At 39.8% G+C, this 21,583-nt stretch overlaps 2 protein-coding genes across 2 annotated transcripts; one reads left to right on the top strand and one right to left on the bottom strand.

Moving 5' to 3' along the window:
* The first annotated feature begins 400 nt into the window (after positions 1–400).
* On the top strand, positions 401–14,773 carry LOC149300493 (E3 ubiquitin-protein ligase RNF212B-like). Its single transcript, XM_089485004.1, has 8 exons — positions 401–500; positions 2,789–2,841; positions 2,977–3,051; positions 3,375–3,490; positions 8,214–8,260; positions 9,313–9,355; positions 9,472–9,529; positions 14,708–14,773. The coding sequence occupies exons 1-8, from the start codon at positions 401–403 to the stop codon at positions 14,771–14,773; spliced, it is 558 nt and encodes a 185-aa protein (XP_089341130.1).
* A 3,351-nt stretch (positions 14,774–18,124) lies between these two features.
* LOC149300492 (homeobox and leucine zipper protein Homez-like) lies at positions 18,125–19,816 on the bottom strand. The gene has a single exon (XM_089485003.1). The coding sequence runs from the start codon at positions 19,814–19,816 to the stop codon at positions 18,125–18,127; it is 1,692 nt and encodes a 563-aa protein (XP_089341129.1).
* Positions 19,817–21,583: the final 1,767 nt, after the last annotated feature.

Genomic DNA, 21,583 nt, shown 5'->3' with positions numbered 1-21,583 from the left:
TAAAGAGAGCATCTGGCAACATAATGTAGAAAGTGCTCCGATTTCTTCTAGTGGGAGCATTGTCCTGCCAGACTGGCACTAAACTGTCCCTTTAAACTAAAACATTGCAAAAATGTGGGCTTTGAATGTCCTTTCTCTGTGGGTCTGTTTATGCTTGTTTTATACAGTGTAATATCCATTATAAGGATGTTTGTTACTTATTTTGCAGTTGAATTCTCATAGAAATGGTATGATGGCCACAGGGAATTCATGGGACCTTATAGAATTAATAGACTTCTATAATAGAGACCAAATAGAATTATTAAAATCATTTAGGGTGACGGTTTCATTTGGAGTTTGGAAACATATTTTCTGCACGTTTTTGTAATTGAAACAATGAGTATGCTTGTGTGTTTCAGACATGGACTGGTTCCACTGTAACCTGTGTTACCTGCAAAAGGATGCCATGTTTTACATCACCAGCTGCGGACACATCCTCTGCCAGACGTGCATCACCCGAGGTCACTGCTTATCCTCTTCTGAAACAGTTTATCCAAAAAGGGCCGCTTTATCAGTAGTGCCGACAGAGCAGCTTCTTGACCCCACCGCAGTCACTCTGTGGGCCAGATATGGCTGTTCTAGTGGGCATTGAACAACAAATGTCCATTTTTAAAACTGCTGCAGTGCCTGTATCAGCTGTTGTTTCTCAGACCGTGCACCATTTACATTTTTATTCAATCTTATTTTTACAAGTTATCAAAATGAGTGAAGGGGAGACAATGTTACTGTAGTGTGGTAGAAAAATCATTCAATCCATTGATGTCCTACAGGATGCACTTTTTTGTTAAATTAAATTTAAATGTAACCCTAGCCCAGAATGCAGTTGAATGACTTTCTGAGGATAAGAGAGGTATATATCTTATTAGGCGGCTTCACTATTGTGCTGTATCTGCTGCGTATAATAACTGACTAGGGAATTGCCCAAGTGTCAGGGTACGGGGCATGCGAGGACATCATGATGGCAGGTTAGCGTGCTGCTGAATTGCGGTTTGTGGTTCCTGTGGGTTGAGTAGGTCCTGTGCACAGTATTATTGCACTTCTAACTGATTGCTTCAGCATGTCTTTGCTAAGCTTCTGATCAGCTGACTCTCAGCTTATGCATCACTTCAAAGCCTCCCTACTACGCTAATCTTTGATGATCCTTGACCCTGCTCTATTGCTCCTGGACATGTTTCAATAGTAATAAAGGGCAGCATTAATCTTTTACAAGACAAGTCAGACATGTGTGCCGCGCTGTGGTTGTGGACTGCAAGAACTGGGTTCTGCTGGAATTCACAAAGTCGAAGGTGTCTTCTTTCTATTCCAGTCTTTTCCTGCTTTGGCAGAACGTAGTCTTAATAATTGCTGATTGTAGCAAGTGTTGGGTTGATTCAACACTGCTGAATGCCACCGTTATGATGGAGCTAGCTCAAATCTGTTACTTACTGCCCTGCGCCCCGATTCTCTCGCATATGGCGCTTTTCGTATAAAGAATGTTTCGGCCAATATGATCCCACGGTGATATAAAGAAATGTCTGACTATGTCACAAGGTAGATTGCGTATCGTCTGGATTTTGTACTAGGATTAAATAAAACCCTTGTGCCCATGTGGTATACAAATGGTCTATAATAATAATAATTTTCTGTTTGTTTTTTGTTCCTTCTATTATAGCAGAGGCAATGCTAAAGAACATATTCTCTGCCCATCTCTATCATGAGCTGGAGAGGGACCGGACACCAGTATAGTGTCACACATAAGCACATACAAAACATTTAAAAAAACAGCTTATTGTGATATCGTCAGTGTTTTGGTGTTAGCGTAACTTAGTATTGAATTTTATGTTAGTGTTACAAAGTAGGTAATTTTAGTGTTAGCCTTAAAAAATCCACACTAAAGAAACTTAATTTTGTTAAAATTATTGTTTGGTGGGCATACTGGCTTAAAAGAGACACGGGCCCTGTAAAAAAAAAAATTTGGAAAACAGAACTGTGCATGTAAGACCATGTAATGTCACAAGCCAATGCCACACATATTCATGTAGGACATTGTTGAACTTGGGATTTTGAAGAAAAAGGCATATTTTGTTGGGTTTATTTTTTCACCATCAGCATTGGAAGACGTGTGAAAACAAATGCATGAAACACATAGGCCCAAGATAAATACCCAGTGCTGTCTACTTTTAAAAAATATATTTTGAGAATTTTAAGAGAATGTTGTTTGCTTGGGTTAAATTGAAATATGGAACCACCATACTGGCTCAAATAAGACACGGGCCCAATGAATCTAAATTTGTGTGGGTGCAACAAATGAGAGAGGCGGAAACTGTATATTGTAATGTGTTGTGTGACTCCAGTTGTTAGCAATATTGTTTAATGGTTAATGAGATCTGATCGCCGCTAGTATACAGGAATCATAGGCGAAAAAGCCCACTGTGTTAAGACTCACATGGTTGGGATTTCTAGCCCACCCTAACAGGCTGCAAAATGATTACACTGATACTTGGCAGAAAACATGAGATAGTTTAGTTACGGCTATAACAGTTCTTCTTTCAAGGCGCTTGCTTCAGAGAAAAATACATTTCAGATCTTGGTCTTTTTGCTGAGGTACATAATGATTAATGTTAATGAGTTTGTAGAACCTTGTCACATTTGCCATCCTGTACATGGCCTGGATGTTGCTGAATTGTATGTGGACCCTGTACCCAGTACTTCAAGCCAGCATTTTGTTTTAGTTAATGGCTAATGTGGTATCTTCTCTGCCTTTGAACAGATAATTGCCGCGTATGCAGAACTGCATGCAGATACCTGGCCATTTCTGAGAATGTGAGTGTCTGGGCGTGTGATGGTTAGTATTATGTTCCCGCGGTGCACTGGAAGCCATAATGTTACCATAGCATGAACAGTTTGCACAACTTTAACATGTCAACCTACTTCAATGTTCCCTTTTCCTCTTAATAGCTCAAACCTCAGGAAAAGATGTTTTTTAGGAGCCTTAAAGAGACTGCATTGAAATACTTTGATCATATAGGCCAGGTAGGATTTCACAATGTGGTTTATATAGTTTGGTTCATCATTGTTTAATAGAATGGGTGAATGACCCCCGACTTCCTGGGATCCAGATGTTTGCGGTTCCATAGGCAAACTTTGATTTTGATCCCTTCATGCCCGTTGACCATGTTAACCCCTTCATGACCAGGGGTATTTCACACCTTAAAGACAGGCCTTTTTTCATGTGGTGTTTTTTTCTAGAGCAGATTGGCCTTTTATGGATACCATATTTTTCTGTATATCAATCATTTCATATGAATAATATATGCATAAAATAAAGTCATCAGATGACCCACATTTCTCTGTAGGTATGGAGTTTTCAGAAGCAACAGCATGATCTCCACATTAACTTCTATAAGCAGCATTTGTCTAAGACCCAGAATGTATTACAAGAGGCATTGCAAAGAATTGAAATTCAAGAAAGGTACCTAAATGTACTGCTAGCTTAACCCCTTCATGGTCAAGATTTTTTACATTCTAAAGACATGCACTTTTACAATAGTAATGATTTCTTTGTTTAACCATAATTTCCTTTTTTTTCATTTTGTGCGCCCACACAAATGTATGTTGCGTTTTTTGTTTTTTTAAGGACAAGCAGGGGTTTAATTTAAAATTCTATTCACAGTAGGGGGACAGTGACAATTAATACTGGTAATAACATTACGCTTGACAATAGATTAACACCCGGACATACTGGTACAAAAAACAGAAGTGAGCTCTGCTGTTGCAAGTTTACAATCTTTTTTTTTTTACAGTAGTCCCTCATGTACAGAGGTTGATTTATGTATTTATGTTCTGAAGAACAAAATGTCCCTTTACCTACTGTTTTACTTACATACTTTTAATGTTCTAAAATAATTTTGGTAGCAAAGGGTTTTTTCAAATTTTACATTTTAGTGGAAGTATGAAATGTGTGTGTGTGTATTCATTTCATACCACTGCTGTCTTTCTTTAGTGAGATGAAAGCCATTAAAAGGGAAAATGCAGAGCTTAAGTCATTGGTCAACATCTTAAAGGTGAGGGAGGATTCTTTTTCAACATGTAATGGACAAATGTTTTCTTTGTATATTAAATACGGGGCTGTATACGGTAATTGAAGGCTGACACTGTAAGCATTTGTGATATTTTGCATGACTTTCCCTCAAACACCATTGGGCAACAGAGCTAGAAGCCACAAAAATAATTATTGAGCACGTGCCCAAATACATTATATTGTGTATAAATTATAACTTAAATAAAGAAAACACAATGTCTTTAAAAGCTACTTTTTTAAGGTGAAAGTTTCCTTTTAATGCATTTTTTAAGTTAGAATTACAAATGTTTTGGTATCTTGAGTTAATTCCCTAGCTTGTTGGATTCTTTTTGTTCCATTACAGGGTTCGCTCGGCAGACTACAAAGTAACAGGTGGGTTTTAAAGAGAAAAAAGCCATGACCTGCCAATGCCCACTTCAGCTGGCCATCTCCTCCCTGCTCTTCTCTGTGAATGCCAACAACTATGTCCATACCGTGCAGCTTGGGCCTCACTGACCTTACATGTCAAATACATTTTTTGCTGGTATGAGATAAAGCCTGCTGATGAGGTATAAACACAGCTATAAAAAATAAAGCCAAGTATAGTGATGTGCACAGGGAGCTATATAAATAAATAGAGAACAAGTTCCCATATTAACCCCTTAATGACAATTGCCGGTCCTGGCACGGCACGGAAAAGCATGTGCTTTACGACAATTGACGTGCCAGGACCGGCACGTCTTTAAACGGGTGCAGAAAGCGATCTACTATCGCTTTCTGCACCCAAAAAGCGTTGCTGAATGCCTCGACCTCGAGGCATTCAGCAACGCCGCGATTGGCACGAAGGGGCCATCTCTGGCCCCTCCACGGGGCGTCAACATCCGCCATACTTTGTATGGCGGCGGACGCCCGTTTTAAAAGCGTTTAGGAGGCGATCGACGATCGCCTCCTAAACTTAAATGGTGTCGCTGGAATGCCTCGATCAGGAGGCATCCAGCGACACCAAACACTAACCTTTTGATGGGCTGTGACCGCTCCGGAGAGCGGTCACAGCCGCAGCTGCCGGCAATCTTCGCCATCAAGGAAGATGGCCGCCGTCCTGTAACAGGAACCACAAATTTTAAAAGTTCGCTAGATAGTCCAGACCATCTAGAGAACTTTGGCTCCACTTGCAGGTTGAATACAGGTACTGCATTCACCATGCAAGTCAATGGAGCCCAGCTTTCTAATCACAGTGTGATTAGTAAAAATAAATTAAAAAATAAAATAAAATTAATAATAATTAGAAAAAAATAGTAAAAAAACAGTAAAATGTAAAAATCATTTCCCACTGATGTCACTATCAGGGGAACCTCCAAGTTGAAAAAAAATGTTAATTTTTTTTAAAAAAAAATAAAAAAAATATATATATATATATAAAAAATATATTTTTGTGAGCAAGTCCTAAAATTAGCATATTAGCTTAAAACAATTCTCGCATGGAAAGAGTTAAAATACTGGCATATTAAATGCCCGTGGGGTGTCTACTTTTAAAAAATGTATGATTTGATGGGGTAAATTGAATGGGCCAGGTTCAACAACGTCCCAATTAACACGGGGGGAAGGATGGCCACACATCTAATTTCCAATTAGAAAAATGCACACGTACCAAATGTGGCCTTTTAGTTCCCCCAAAAAATGACACACCCATGCATGTGGGGTATCACTGCACTCAGGAGATGTTGCTGAACACATTATGGGGTGTCGTGTGACAGCGGCATATACCAGGAGCTGTAAATTCATACATAAAGTAGGTGTGTGTGGGAAAAATACACACACAAAAATATTACTGCAAACTTTGAAAAAATGCTGGTGGTAAAATATGTGCATGCAAAGAGTTAAAATACCAGCATTTAAAATACCCTGTGGTGTCTAGTTTTGAAAAATATATGGTTTTGTTGGGCACACTGAAATGGCCTGGCTCAAAGATGTACCAAATAGGGCATGGGCAGTGGATCCCAAATGCCAAAGTTCAACATTGAAAAAAGCGCATGCCCCAAATGTGGCCCTTTTGCCCCAAAACAGCCAGGCAAAATCATTCATGTGAGGTATCGCTGTACTCAGGAGATGTTGCTGAACACATATTGGGGTGTTTTGTGATAGTGACATATACGAGAACATTTTAATTCATACCTGAATTAAAATGTGTGTGGAAAACCAAATGCAAAAAAATGACTACCACAAAGTTTGACAAAGACTGGTGGTAGATATGGTGCATGGAAAGAGTTAAAATACTAGCATTTGAAATACCCTGGGGTGTCTAGTTTTCAAAAATATATGGGTTTATTGGGCACACTGAAATGGCCCGGCTCAAAGATGTACCAAATAGGGCATGGGCAGTGGATCCCCAAATGCCAAAGTTCAACATTGAAAAATGCGCATGCCCCAAATGTGGCCCTTTTGCCCCCAAACAGCCAGGCAAAATCATTCATGTGAGGTATCGCTGTACTCAGGAGATGTTGCTGAACACATATTGGGGTGTTTTGTGATAGTGACATATACGAGAACATTTTAATTCATACCTGAATTAAAATGTGTGTGGAAAACCAAATGCAAAAAAATGACTACCACAAAGTTTGACAAAGACTGGTGGTAGATATGGTGCATGGAAAGAGTTAAAATACTAGCATTTGAAATACCCTGGGGTGTCTAGTTTTCAAAAATATATGACTTGATGGGGTAAATTGCATTGGCCGGGTTCAAAGATACCCGAAATGGCACATGGGGGGAAGAATTACCAGATTTGGAAAAAATGGCTTTGAAATAGCAAAACGCTACCTGTACTTATTGCCCCATAATGGGTAGAAAAAAGCAAAAAAACATAAAAACATTGGGTATTTCTAAACTCAGGACAAATAGTAGAATCTATTTAGCAGGTTTTTTCATTACCTTTTATAGATGAGTAAAAGATTTTTCAACTAAAAGTTAGAAACAGTCATTTTTTTCTACATTTTTCACCATATTTTATAATTTTTTTAATAGTAAATAATATGATACAATCAAAACAATGTCATCTAAAGAAAGCCCTTCTTGTCCTGAAAAAAACAATATCTAATGTGTGTGGGTTCAGTAAACGGGAAAGAAGAAAATTACAGCTAAACACGAGCAGCGCAGAAATGTTAAAAAGGCCATTGTCACAAAGGGTACAAAAAGTAAAATCAGCCTTTGTCTCGAAGGGGTTAAGGAACTTTTAAAACATAGATGTAGCGCAATGGTGGATCTAATCACTGAAAAATAGGTTGTTAAAACATCGAGCCCGGAGTAAATTAAGTGCCATTTTTTATTGCCACTGGTTTATAAACTGAATTTTACATTGTTGCATATAAAAATGGTATAATATTTAAAATGTTTCAAATTTTAATTGAATTACTGTTGCCTTTTTTATTAGTAATATAAAACACAAGATCAGGCACTAAGCACCAGATCCATAGAGGCAGGCATATACCGCACCAGACATGACCCAAGGTACAGACTCAGTGAAGAGGCTTCTGAGACAGTCCAGCACATAGTGATGGGGTGTAAGATGCTTGCAGGAACAGCATACACTGAATGGCACAACAAAGTAGCTGGCATTGTGTATAGGAACATTTGTGCAGAGTATGGGCTAAACCCTCCCAAGTCCAAATGGGAGATTTCACATATCGTTGTGGAGAATAACAGGGCTAAGATCGTGTGGGACCTCCAGATCCAGACAGACAAGCAGGTACTGGCAAATCAACTAGACATCGTGGTGGTCGACAGGGACCAGAAGACATAGGTGGTGATAGATGTAGTGGTGCCAAGTGACAGCATCATCAGTAAGAAGGAATGTGAGATGCTGGGGGAGGCTTGAAAGAGGCTGTGGAGAGTGAAGGCCAAAGTGGTCCCAGTGGTCTTTTATTTGCATTATTGCTTACATTGTATTATTACATAAAAAAAAAAATAATTTTGCGCTCCACACTTTTCTGGTGCGAAAGCGCCAGAATATATGTTTGCACTTTGTCACTTTGTGGAATAGGGGGTCATTCTACGTGTGTTTTTTGAGCTGCTATCTGCTAAACCTTGCACTACCATCACTACTGTTTGCTTTATTATTACATTATATCTATTGTTTTAGAGTATGTACACCTCGACCTGTGGGAATCACTTCTCCTTCTCAAACAGGTAAGAAAAGATTAGGTATATGCTCCTAACACAGGGGCAGGAGGAAATTTCTCTACAGCCCTCATGAACATAGATAACCATCCTAGGCTTTAAAACAGAGTGCTTATTGGGTTAAGATTCATAGCTAAAAGCCCAAAATTAAACAATGTGAATCCATAAGGGGATTCATTCATTAAAAAGTTGAGTTGCCTGAGGTAAAGGTTAGCTGGACCTTAAGCTCATGTTAAGTGAGTAGTCAAGGGTAGGCTATTTACCTTCCCATCGGTTATTCTAACTCAGTTAAACTCCCCATCTAACTTGGTTTAGGTGGGGGGAAAAGGTAGCTTCCCCCAAAGTTATAGTTTGCTGCAAGTATGAGTTGAAAGTAGTAGAAATTATGCAAGCTTATATAATAACTATATTGGCCTGAATGTAAACCCCGCTTCAGTTCCAAAATTAGAAATTACAAATATGTAGTCTGTATTAAAATTTGAATAAGTAATAATGATGTAAGTGGCTTACATTTTATCTAAAATAATTAATGTTTACCATATTGTGGTTTGGACTCACTCAAAAATAGAGAGGGTTCCTGGGTTGCAAATCCAAACATGTGAAATGAAGTGTGTATGTGTGTAAATGTGTGTGTATATATATATATATATTCTTTTTTTTCATTTCATTTTCCTTTCTTGTGTTTGTGAAAGAAGTTCAAACTAATATGAACCCATTTTTCATTACACTTACAGATGCTTAGATAACATAGGAAACAAACAAAAAAAACCAATATGGCGTGTGTGGACTGTGTAAGTGGGCTGACTTCTATAAAACAGCACTGTTGAGTGATTGCAGGCCACTCTTCACCTAAATGTAGTACTGTATTATCTGCTTTAATTGTGTACCTCCCCTGTTACACGAGCTTTCTAGGCTTTATAGAGGTCTTTTCCTCAGACGGAAGAGACCTCAGAGGTCCCGAAAGCTTATGTAACTATTTTGGCCCAACAAAAAGGTATGAACTCTGACTCAAGACTGCTTTTTTCTTGGGCTAACAATGGCAATATTCATTTGTCTCCTAGTTACACCTCGGCATAGCTCCCAGCACTGCAGCCAAATAGTAAGGTAAGGCGATTGTACATTAAAGATAGGAGGTGTCGTGTTCTACGCCATAGGCATTGCCAAAAGAAAATACTGGCGTGCATAAAGACAGACTTTGATCATGTTTCTCGTTCTCCTAGCCGTTCATCATCTACTGATTCTTTACCTTATGTAGGATCCCGCTCCGGAGGATTCAGTGTAAGTCATGGTTATTTGCAAACATTCTAAATTATATATATAGCTATGGTTTGGTAATCCTGCAAGTGTTATCTGATTTACATGAGCAACTCACAAGCAGAGGCCAATGTCCTCCTTGTTTATTCTGTTGTATGTTAAAGACATTCTTCTTTATTGGAGCTGTGAGGGTCAGCAAACTGTCTCTTTAAGTAATACCTTTTGTATACATTGCTGGTTTTATATAGAGATACACTGCAGTATATGAAATGCTTCTAAATTATTTGTCCTCTATATCATATATAAAACAAGCAGATCCATAAATCAGGTGCAGATAGTTACATAGTAAATAAGGTTGAAAAAAGACCTAAGTCCATCAAGTTCAACCCTTCTACCTAACCTTCCTATTCTTGATCCAAAAGAAGGCAAAAAAACCCTAATTAAGCTACTTTGAATTCTGCCATCAGGGGTAAAAATTTCCTTCTTGACTGCAAGAGGCAATCAGATTTCTCCTTGGATTAAGAAGCTCTAAACTATGATATTCTGTCTTTGGGAGAGAGAAAGCAAACCCATGATTAGATGATACTTTTTTATCAATTGCTTGGCTTTTTCATGATAATACCCCTTTAAAACTAGGGTAAAATAAACTATAGGTCCTGATGATCTTCTATATCTGTACCATATGCACTGCAACAACAAAAAAAAAAAAAAAAAAATAAAAATTTTGCAAAGTAAATATACACATATGTAGAAAAACATGATCCCCAAAGAAAAGTTGTGATGCAGTGAGTTTGCGGCAGAGAAAACACAAACGAGGGGCAGGGGACAAAGAGATTAAAGGCTTACTTAGAACATGGAGAGTAATATGATTTTGCTCCCAAGCACAAAACAAACAAACCACCCTTCAGCAAAGGCTAATGAACCTGACTGTTGTCAAGGAAATCTAAATGCTGATAATCTGGTCAGATAACGAGTATTCTGTGACCTATGCAAACTGATGCTATGGTCAGCAAACAAGCGTGGGCTGGCAGAGTTCAGGTCAGGAGAGAAGGCTACAAATCATAGAAGATTCCCAGTGCTCAAGCTAAACAGACGTTTCAACTTGCAACCGGTATCAGCACCCATTCATTGTAAGAACGCATTTGGTCTTATGACACATCATACCTAGACATGCCATTTTCCATTGAGGATAACATTGCTGAAACAGAAGTTCTCATGTTTTAATCAACTGAATAAAAAGGCCCTTTTGTGCTAAATTTAGCACTTTTACAACTAAATATAGCATTAGAAACAATGATCATAGTGCTCTTTAAAGTCCTAAAGCCTTCCAAAAACTTACTCAATCCAGCAAAATTTTGCATCACTCAATTGTCCTGTGTCACAAAAGCAGGCGCTGAAAGTTTGTTGCCATAGAAACATAAACTTTAACTATTCATGTTAGATTTTTACATAATTCCTTAAGGGGAAAGACATAAATGATAGATCTGCTTAACATGCTAGAGGGTCCAAATAATATTTTGTATAAGTAGAACAACTTCTTTAAAACTTGATAGACTGGTGTATATGGCTTTAAATTCATATTTATATTACTACCTATATCACACATGACTTACGCGTGTCTGCTACCCAGCCTTCCTAACCTCAGTCCATTTTGAATATTGTTTCCAGCAATTCTGTACCAGGAGTCAATTTAAAGCCCTATATCGAACATATAAAACCCAATCTGCGTTTGTAATCTGGTTTCACTACCAGATAATTGCTTCCACTTTTTCCTTAGCATGCGAGAGATATAGATGTCAAGCAGGCATTATAAAGATTAAAATTCATCTACCAGGTAATGCTGCGAAAGTGACGTTTTTTACACCTGGTATGTAAATAAAGGACCAATAGGATTCACCATTGGGTGTGAAACACCAGGACGTCACTTTATTTCAAACAAATTCCATTTGTGAATTCTAACTAACAAAACATTTCTTTACCCCTTGAAACTCAAGAGAGAGATGCAGAGATTCTAGCCGTCATATATGTGCTTTGATGCATATGATAGCAGAGTGCCACTTTATACTCATCCCAGGGCACTTTCTAAATGAGCTGGTCCTGAGATATTAAATGTTAACTCTTTAACAGCCCATGATGCAGATCTGTGGAAACCTTGACTTGGCATTATTTAAAGATACACTTAATTGAATAGCATGTAGTCAAACAGAAATATCAACCTAGTATCGGGACATAGCGATAGCAAAAACACTAATTTGTAGTCTTAGATATAAATGCAGAGTATAAAAGCATCAGCTCCAGCCTGCGTGACCCAAAAAAATCCAACCTGTAGGGTTCCCAGGTGGGCTTATTTTTTTTACTGTTTTTGTAATTCATGCTTCCAAAGCGTATTTGCATTTTTCTGTGTATTTCATATTTCTAGCAGCCAGCCTCAGCAGGCAGAACACAGGAAAGGAGTACCCCATTAACCTCAGATCAGGGTAAGAGTGCCTAGTAGCTCTAATGTGGAGGTGGAGATATTTTATTATTATTATTCTTTTATTATTATTAGCGTTACATTACAGATTTCATTGCATTTGTTAACACAATAAATGGTAGCTGGAGGAAAGGCAAAAAAACCACTGACAGTTTCTGATTCTATTCTGTAAAAATGTATTGAACGCCAAATTGCAGACACAGCAATTATTGTTCAACTGTTATGTAGAATATTCTTGCATAATTGTTAGTAAGTATTAGTGTTATGTGAATGCAACCTGCTTATACCTGCTTTTTTTCAGGTTCTCCCATGTCTTTACAGAGCGTGCCTTATGGGTGAGAAAACTCTCATGATGTTTGAAAGTTTTTCATTAAATCTACCGCTTTACTTACCGATCCATGCACCGGCTCAGCAGTAAAAAGGACAAGTCCATTGTGGGATGACCTTGAGTGTCTTAAGTTTTAAGTCCAGAATTGCTGTACTACTACTTTTTTTGGTGATCATTATAAAAAAAATTTTTTTCTTAAATTTAATTAGAAAAGCACAGTAAACTGAAACAGGGGCTCATCTTAGAATCCTGTCACCATATTTCTTGCTTTATCTTTGCAAATCACAGAGGCTTAAAACTCACATTTACATTTTTTCATGTGTATTAAGCTCATTTTGTACTATTACTCCAGTAGCCTGGAACCGCTTGGTGTTTTAGGGGTACACAGGCCATAGCTGAGTCAGACTTTCCAAAAGACCCATCCTCACAGCATGGAATTCTCCTGTCGCTGTTTTGGGACCTGTGGTATCATAGTGGTACATAGCATGCACTCGGACTCGGATACAACTTACGCTGTTGGAAATACACCATTTGTTATACTTCTCTGACGTGTAAGCATCTGTAGCTATCACTGTAGATGACTCAGATTTGAGGAAGGAAATATGGAAGCTACTACTCAACTTACAGAAAGCTTTTCAGAAACCCCTGTTTACCAGGTTTTCGCCACCAGTCACTTTATACAACAAATCCACCTTCTGACAAGTTTAACCCTTGCGAATTTCAGTGGAGACGTATACTGTTATCAGGATCTACGAGGACTTCATCTGACTGGTTTTGCTGGTGAACCATGAGTTGATGCAGGATATTCATTATGGTGGACTCTTGCCAACCTACATATTTTTTTCCAACTTTAAAAGGTTTCGTTTTAACTCGATGTATTAACCTGTATGGATCCGATTAAGCACACTTAATAGTTTCTGCATGTTGTTTTAAATCTTTTAACACAAAAGTTCATTTTTTTGTGTATTGACACTGTGACAGTGATATTTGATGTGTATCTCTCTGCAGCGGATCGTCACACTCCACGTCCATGCTGAATTTCCCTTTCTTGTGTGAGCAGTCCAACGTGTCTGGTGACCTAATTCAAACTCGTAACACATCAAATGTATTTCCAGGTAATAATACAAAGCTTCCTACCGTACATCACGAAGAAAGTCCCTGGCACTAAAAGAAAAATTAATAAAACATACCTCCTCATGTGTACTTATTAACTACGAGTGTTTCCCAACTTTATAATAGACTTGGAAGTGTTTTTTCTTGTCGGAGGGGTGGGTGCCATCAATGATGTTGTTCAATAGAATTTGCGGGGCTTTTTGGCAGAGGGCCACAAAAAGACCCACAAGCGGGCCCGGACTGGCCATCGGGCACGTGGGCCGTGCCGCGGCAGGGCCGGATTAATTTAGGGGCTGATGGAGCTGCAGCTCCAGGCTCCTAGCTTAAAATAGGCCCAGTCAGGACCGGACTGACTGGGCCTATGCGGCCTCATTAACGCAGGGCATAAGGGGCACCTGCCCCTTAAGCCCGCCGCAACTGCGACCGGGTCCGCCACTCTAAGGGGCCGGGAAGCCCCCACCAGGGCCGGCCTTACGGGTGTGCGGCCGCACAGGGTTTAAGTTAAAACATCGGGGGTTTTTTTTTTTACTTTAACATCCTCCATGTTAAATAAAGTTTTTGTTAACTTTATTTAACATGGAGGATGTTAAATAAAGTTAAAAAACCCCCCCGATGTTTTAATTTAAGCCCTGTGCGGCCGCAGACCCCTAAGGTCGGCCCTGGTGGGGGCTTCCCGGCCCCTTAGAGTGGCGGACCCGGTCACAGTTGCAGCGGGCCTAAGGGGCCCTGCGTTAATGCGGCCGTAGAGACCGCATAGGGTAGGGGCCTGGAGCTGCAGCTCCATCAGCCCCTAAATCAATCTGGCCCTGCCGCGGGCCCGGTCGCAGTTGCTGCTTGCTCCGGCAACAAGGTAAGTAGGGTGAGAGAGGGAGGGGGGTGCAGTGAGAATGGGCAGAAGGGGGTTAGATAATGAGAAATGGGGAGAGGGGGTACATAGTGAAAAGAGGGAACATAGAAGGGGCAGATAAGATGGGGAGAAGGGGTAGTGTGAATGCGTATGAGAATGAATGAATGAATAAATGTGTGGATGAATTGTGTGAATGCGTATGACAATGAATTCATGTGTGGATGAATTGCTTGAATGATTTGTGAGACTGCATTAATGAATGTGTTTATGATTTGTGTGAATGAGTGAGTAAATGCAAAGATGGTACATGAAGGGTGGCCTTTAACAATAAATAAAAATGGGCTGCTCTGGCTTAAATGCCCGGGCCTATTTTTTGTCCCAGTCCGGGCCTGCCCACAAGTGTTATGTAAAGCAAATATGGGTTGTGTTTTGTTTTTGCAGGAGATTCGAGGGACTCCAGAGCAACCCCGGGTAGGAATACAGATCGACTCAGGCCGATCCAGGTAACTCAGGGTGTGCAGAAGTGTGAAGTAGACAGGACAGGACCTGCCACTAAATTGGGTATCATATGGGTGAGGTTAAAGTAACACTAAAATGGAGGCTGTCTAGTCCGGATTTATAAAGACTTTTATACTTGACGGGAAGAGGGGTCATTGTTATCAAACACTCTAAAGATGCATTTCTGGATGCTCCACATTTCATTCTGTATCCTTAATGTCATTTACTTATTTGGCCCAATATGATTTGCTCTTTGTTTAATAACTTAAAAATAGAATTGCTATTGGTTCTGTTCTAACTAACCTGGTAACAAATCTGATTAACTGAAATCATCTAGATTGTAAGCTTGCTAGCAGTGCCCTCTTTACCGAATGTGACAGTTTATCTTAGTCTGTCAGTTCTAGTTTTGTCATATCCCTAAATATATGAATCAAAGCAGTGCATAGATGGCAGGTGCTGTAAAAATAAAGTATTATAATAATGGTATTTAAATAAGACTGAGAAATGACTTGTTTTAAAGCTGCAGTTCACCCCAAGGACACCAAGCTCCCGCTCCTATCATTCCAGAGTGTAAGTAAACTTTGTTGTCTTAACCCCTTCATTAATCAACAACCAAAAAAAAACCCTGGGGCTTTTTTTTTTATTTTTACATTGTTTCTATAACCATAATTCTTTTTAATTATACTTTTTTTTTTTTTTTCAAGTGAGGATATAGCTTTCTTTTGATACCATCTGACATATAATCCAACGTTTAGTATGAATAATACATTAAAATAATGAAAATATTTTTAAAAACTATTTCCCTATGATAATTGTCCCCGAACTAGTTCAGTTGACCAAAATACCACAGGATACATTAATATCCTATATTGATTTTGAAAATACCCAACATGTGTAGGTTAGTGAAGCCTGTAATACATTGAGTTAATGCCAGGAGGGCACACGATGTTATCAAAGAAATGTAGAAAGCTAGAAAATTAGAACGCTATCCCTGGTCGTTTCTGCAAAAGGATATCCTCTTGCGAGTGCATTTAATACACAGATTTACATTCAAAAGTTACACATCCAATCTACACTATTGTGTGTCGTCCCCCCCCCCCATTGTGCAAGCGCCCCTTAGCAGATCTATATCGTGTTGGACAGCTGGAGTGTCTTTTCTCGGGTTGCAGCCGCCTATGGTTGGAAATTATTTTTTCATATTATTATCACTGGGTGATCACTCGTGTATCAATTAGGAATACATTCTTCGTTTATTGCTAGCTTAAAGTAGACCCATCGCTTTTTCTTTTAAGAAAATGTTATTGACGTGATTGTATGTTGTGTTCTTAGAGTATTTTACTTCTTCTAGGCTTCCAAATACAGTCAGTTAAGGTTGCTGTTAACGCCCTAATCCCTGTGGATATTTCTCAACATTACATGGGAATCACGTATTTCTAAGAAGGCAATTTTGTCTTGTTGAAGTCAGGACTCCCCCAAGTAAATGCCAATATGTTGTGTAAGTGGAAATCAAATCTATTTTAGAGGAGAACTTGGATACTTTTCGCAGGCATTCAGTATTTCGGCATTTTGTTTCATTTGGTTTCAAAAGTTAGTATCATTAACCGTTAAGATGGGCAAAGCGGTTAACATGCACTAGTCATCTTAAGGACTTCTTGAAAAACATCACCCTGCGTTGAAACATTGATATGTAAATAGTGACCTCTAGAGGAAGAGAAGGAAGAAGAACCCATAGTAATATCTGTTTTATTAAAAAACGTGTATAAAAATAGGTTCCTTTTGACAGAAAAAAATATAACGTACCAAATGTAACTCTTTGTACGCTGGCGTTCATCAGTCAAGTCAATAAATAAAGGAGCCTTTGTTATTTATACAATATATTTTTGTTTTATATAAAGATGCACTTCTATTTTCTTGGGAATTGTCATTTTGGAACCTAAATTACCATAATATATCTTTGTCAACAGTGCCTCTTCAGTACTCTTATGCATGGAACCAAATTAACAACATTTTTAGCATACCTTAATCATCTAGTAAACAAATATAAATTAAACATAAAAGTATGCCCAGCCAACAAGCAGATCTGGCAGATGAAGAAGATGGGGCATTCCTTACCTAAACAACACTGTTGTGAAACAGGTAGACATAACACGATACTTCAGCTGACAACTTTCCCCAGATACGTACATATATACAATTCATATATTACCAATGTGTTAGTAAGCATGTTCGTTGAGTTATAGGTACAACATATGTATCAAAATGACATCTGAACCCCAAGCCGTGGGGGCTGCCGGTATCCTGTGCTTCCTTGTAAACAAAGGAGTCTCATCACTAAAGGGAAAGTTGTCAGGATAAGTTGCAGGAGAGTTGTGCTTTTAACTCTCACTTAACTATTCATAATAAAGGGCCAACACCGGCACTTTTTGCCAGCATGCCGAGAAGGCCCTGCGACTTAGAAACCTCACGGATTTAACTACGCATTATACCTTTGCTGGGTGTAAGCAATATGTTAACAGCCCAATAAATGACATATACCAGTGTCTGAATATGTATTAAAATAGTGCCTATGAAAGCTACCAATAATGACGCATATGCAACCCACCGCACTTTTGTATTACGGAAGTTCTAGAAACTGATTATGGCAGCATTAAAAGAAATAAATACAAAATGTTAAGGGTGGGTCAGAAAATGAGGAAGCATATTACACCGAGCACACTATTTTAAACGGACCGCTGCGACTATCCAACCTTATGCTTGGTGAGGGCTGTGTAGGAGTCCCTCTCAAATAATAGATCAGTTTGTTTTATGCCTTTGTAACATTTCTGGATAACAAGCGTTCCATTCATTTAAATATGCTAGATAATTTTCAGAGGCTGAATAACAGGAGTCCTCCGGCTCGTTTGCTGAGGTGTACCTTGGAATTCCTGGACAGTGATTTTACCAGGATGATATATGGAACGTAGACCATACCTAGTCAAACACATTATTAAAATGATAGATAATACCCGATTTCTCATTCTAGCAGCAGAAATCATTCCAGACCACGCTGCAGCACGGTAATGTAGGAAGCCTTCAGCAGTCAAGGGTTTTTAAAAAAAAAAAAAAAAAACACAAACAAAAAAAACAACAGATTTTGTTACTGTGTGTTTAACATTCAGTCTTCAATGCACATGCTAGTCTACATTAGAACATAAACTTTAAATCACTGTCATCTGTGACAAAGTGGATATAAACAATTTAAGTACTTGTAGAAAAATGAAGAAAAATATGCATTTTTTTTCTTTGCTCGATTTATATGTACATCTCAGAGAGATCGTTTATTGTATGTTTTGTGATACCAAACATAATTAAAAAGCCCAACTAGTCCTGAATAACTACATCGTCATCATCCTCCTCCCCCTCGTCCTCCTCATCTAAGCAAACCTCTACTTCTGCTGGTTCATCACTTTTATGACAAAACCAGTCTTTCACTTCCTTTCTGCTCAATCCAGATTTTGTGACTAGTAGCTGCAAGTCATCCTCTTTGATGTGACGTTGGACTGACCAGTGTCGCTCCAAAACAGCATAGCCCTTTCTAGGGGACATTGCTGGAATGGGAGATGAGGGCCCACAAGGAGATTTAGGAGCTGCTTGAAAAGCTATTGGTGATACTTGCCCTGCTGTATGTGAATTATTTTTAGATGGACAGTTGTCTAGCATTTCCTGTGCAGGTTCCTCTGTGGACATTGGTTTTGTTGTTTCTGATGAGGCTAGCGACTTATCATCTAGCTTTTCTGGAGCTTTTGCCACAGGTGGCTCTGAGAAGTTAGTGGATGCAGCTAAAGTTTTGAGCACTGGAGTGAGCAGCACTGAAGCAGTTATCGGCTGAACTGTTGGTTTTAAATCTGTTTCTGAGTTGGCAATCACAGATGTTGCTATTTCTGTACCAGAGTCTTCTTCATGTTTTGGATCAACCTGTCTACCATTTTGACTAACCTGATGCTGAGATTCATCCAGCCAACTGGGAAGTACCTGAGCATTTTCCCGGAACCACTTAAGCTGTCCGTGCTTAAGTGCATAGCGGGTATCTCCAAACCACTGAATAATCTCTGGCCTTGGAAGGCCAGTCGTTTTTTCCAATTTCTTGTAGTCATCACGGCAAGCCCACTGGCGCTTCAAAAAAAAGGACTTTAGAATTGCCAGCTGTTCTTTGGTTTTCCTTTGGCGCCTTGTAACTGGCGTGTAACCGTCTTCTCTAAAAGCCCCACTCTGCTCTTGTCCCTGCGCTGACCTCAAGCCATCTGTATTCCATGATGGAGTCTCCGTTCTGTTACCGAGTTCCTCTTCAGATTGGAGACGTGCTGCCTCTGGGGTCACCACTGTCCCATCAACTCCAAACATGTGACTTAGAGTGGGGGTCCTGGCTGCACTCTTCAGCCCCTCTGCACAGACGTTTGAATCTGGAGAATGCTGTCCATAAGTGTCAGAATGGTTCCTGAACCCAACTGGGCTCTGGATTTGAAGCTTTGGGAAAAATACATTAGATCTTTCTTGATCCACCTCTGATGCCAAGTACTCTGTCTTCGGCTTTTTAGCCTCTGGGGCTGCATCATCTGTTGAGGGCAAGAGTGGGGGAGGGGCATCGTCTTGCCGTGACTCGCTGTTTGAAGTGTGAGCGCCCAGTTTCCCTGGGCTATGGAAGGCACTACTTTTCTTTGATAGAGCAACCAGTGGCTTGAAGTGCAGCTGGTCTTGATTGTAGAGTAGACGCGAACGAGTCTCCTCAATTTCTTCCGGTGACCAGCTAATGCAGCACCGGATTCGCTGCACCATGAACCAGGTCTTTACCTTTCCGATCTGTAATCCATGACGCAAACTGAGATGGACAATCTCTGGCATGCTTGGATATGGGAAGTAACTGAAGGTGTGCAGAAGCTGTGGGTGGTTATCTAGGTCGCTGGTCAGTTCTGCCTGAGTCCATATCAACTGCATGTCATCGGAGATCGGAGGCAGGCAGATGAGGCCCGCGCATGCTCCTGGACACCCAGTGCCCTTGGTCGGCGTGGGAGACATTGTTAACTACCGCAAAGTATCCTTGTGAGCCTCTTAACTGTTAGGTTAACAAAGTAACCAAACGGCCATCAAAAACTTAATCGGTGACTCTGCCTTTCCAGGATCACTGAATCACCTGTGAAAACAGAATAGGTAGGAAGTTAGTGAACAATGGATAACCCGTCACACTTCACCTATAGTTTTTACACTTTTTCTATCATGGCTTTTACACTTTTTCTATCATGGCTGCATATGTAGAGTAGCTTATATAGGCGCAACATAGTTATTACCAAACTAAAAAAGTGCAGCAAAGTAAGCCTGATACATTACAAGGACCCTCCATTGGATTATTCTCGTTGTAAGGAAGTCTGCTAAGAAGACATGGTTTTAATTCATCAAGTTCATTTTGTATTATGAATGGCACTGCATAATGCATAATTACCGTATTTGCCCGAATATAGGCCGCACTCCCCCCCCCACTTTAAGTCTTTAAAGTGGGGGTGCGGCCTATATTCGGCGTCTAGCGTCCGACGTCCGGGACATGCAGTTAGTTCCGGGTGCCGGGCAGGCAGCGGGGTTAGGATACAGATCCCCCGCAGCGGTGCAGGGGACCTGCATCCTACTCTCTGATACGCTCAGACAGCCTCCCCTGCCATCACTTCCCACAAGGGGGGTGCCTAAGCGCATCGTGCAGACGTTCACCGGCAGCGTGATGCGAGCGTAAACAGCCTCCGCTGCCGGCACGTCTGCACGATGTGCTTTAACAATCCCCCTTACCGGGAATTCCCACGATTGAGCCAATACGGTATTTACCAATAATACACACATGGCTAGTTTGCCGAGCTCTATTCATTACATGCATGGCTAGCTCTATTCATTACATGCATGGCTAGCTTTCCGAGCTCTATTCATTACATGCATGGCTAGCTTGCCGAGCTCTATTCATTACATGCATGGCTAGCTTGCCGAGCTCTATTCATTACATGCATGGCTAGCTCTATTCATTACATGCATGGCTAGCTCTATTCATTACATGCATGGCTAGCTTGCCGAGCTCTATTCATTACATACATGGCTAGTTTGCCGAGCTCTATTCATTACATGAATGGCTAGTTTGCCGAGCTCTATTCATTACATGAATGGCTAGTTTGCCGAGCTCTATTCATTACATGCATGGCTAATTAGTTAACATTGGAATTTGTTTAATCAGGGAGCAGAATCAATAGCTTATTTTGAATCTGTAACTTATTTGCCACATATAGCTGAATACTGACTTCATAGACATGCAGTGACATGTTCTAACAAACAATTCAAGTACACAAATTAGGACCCCCCCCTCCCCCCCAAAAAAAAACCTTACAGGAGGTTCAATACGTTCATATATCAATATCAGAGATTTTATGTAGGGATTACTTTACTCACTTTCCGTAATGAACATCTAATATTGCCTTTCACTAAATGCATTTTGATAATGACACTATGGGCGGTAGATAAGGGGAACATCCTTCCAGCAGAATTGGTAAGAGGTAACAGTTCAAACACACATGGCATTAGTATAGCGCTATGGTTTTTTTTTTTGCAGAAAGAGGGGCAGACCAGATTTGGTGTTTCAAAGAATGTACAACAAAATACCCCGTTTCCTTTTGAAATGTACTTTCTATCTAGGTTTAAGAGGGTCTCAGGGAATACTTCAGGGGGGAAAACATTTACAGTCTCAATCACGAGTTGAAAACAGGAAAATCTGGTATGTAAATCACGATATTATCACACAGGCGCGGACGTTTATTG

This window comes from Sceloporus occidentalis, unplaced genomic scaffold (genome assembly GCF_023333645.1).
Source record: "Sceloporus occidentalis isolate IW3139 unplaced genomic scaffold, rSceOcc1.0.p SCAF_24, whole genome shotgun sequence".
In the NCBI taxonomy this organism is placed as follows: Eukaryota; Metazoa; Chordata; class Lepidosauria; order Squamata; family Phrynosomatidae; genus Sceloporus; species Sceloporus occidentalis.
The sequence above is the reverse complement of the archived record's forward strand: the minus strand, read 5'-3'. Positions and strand labels throughout refer to the sequence as shown.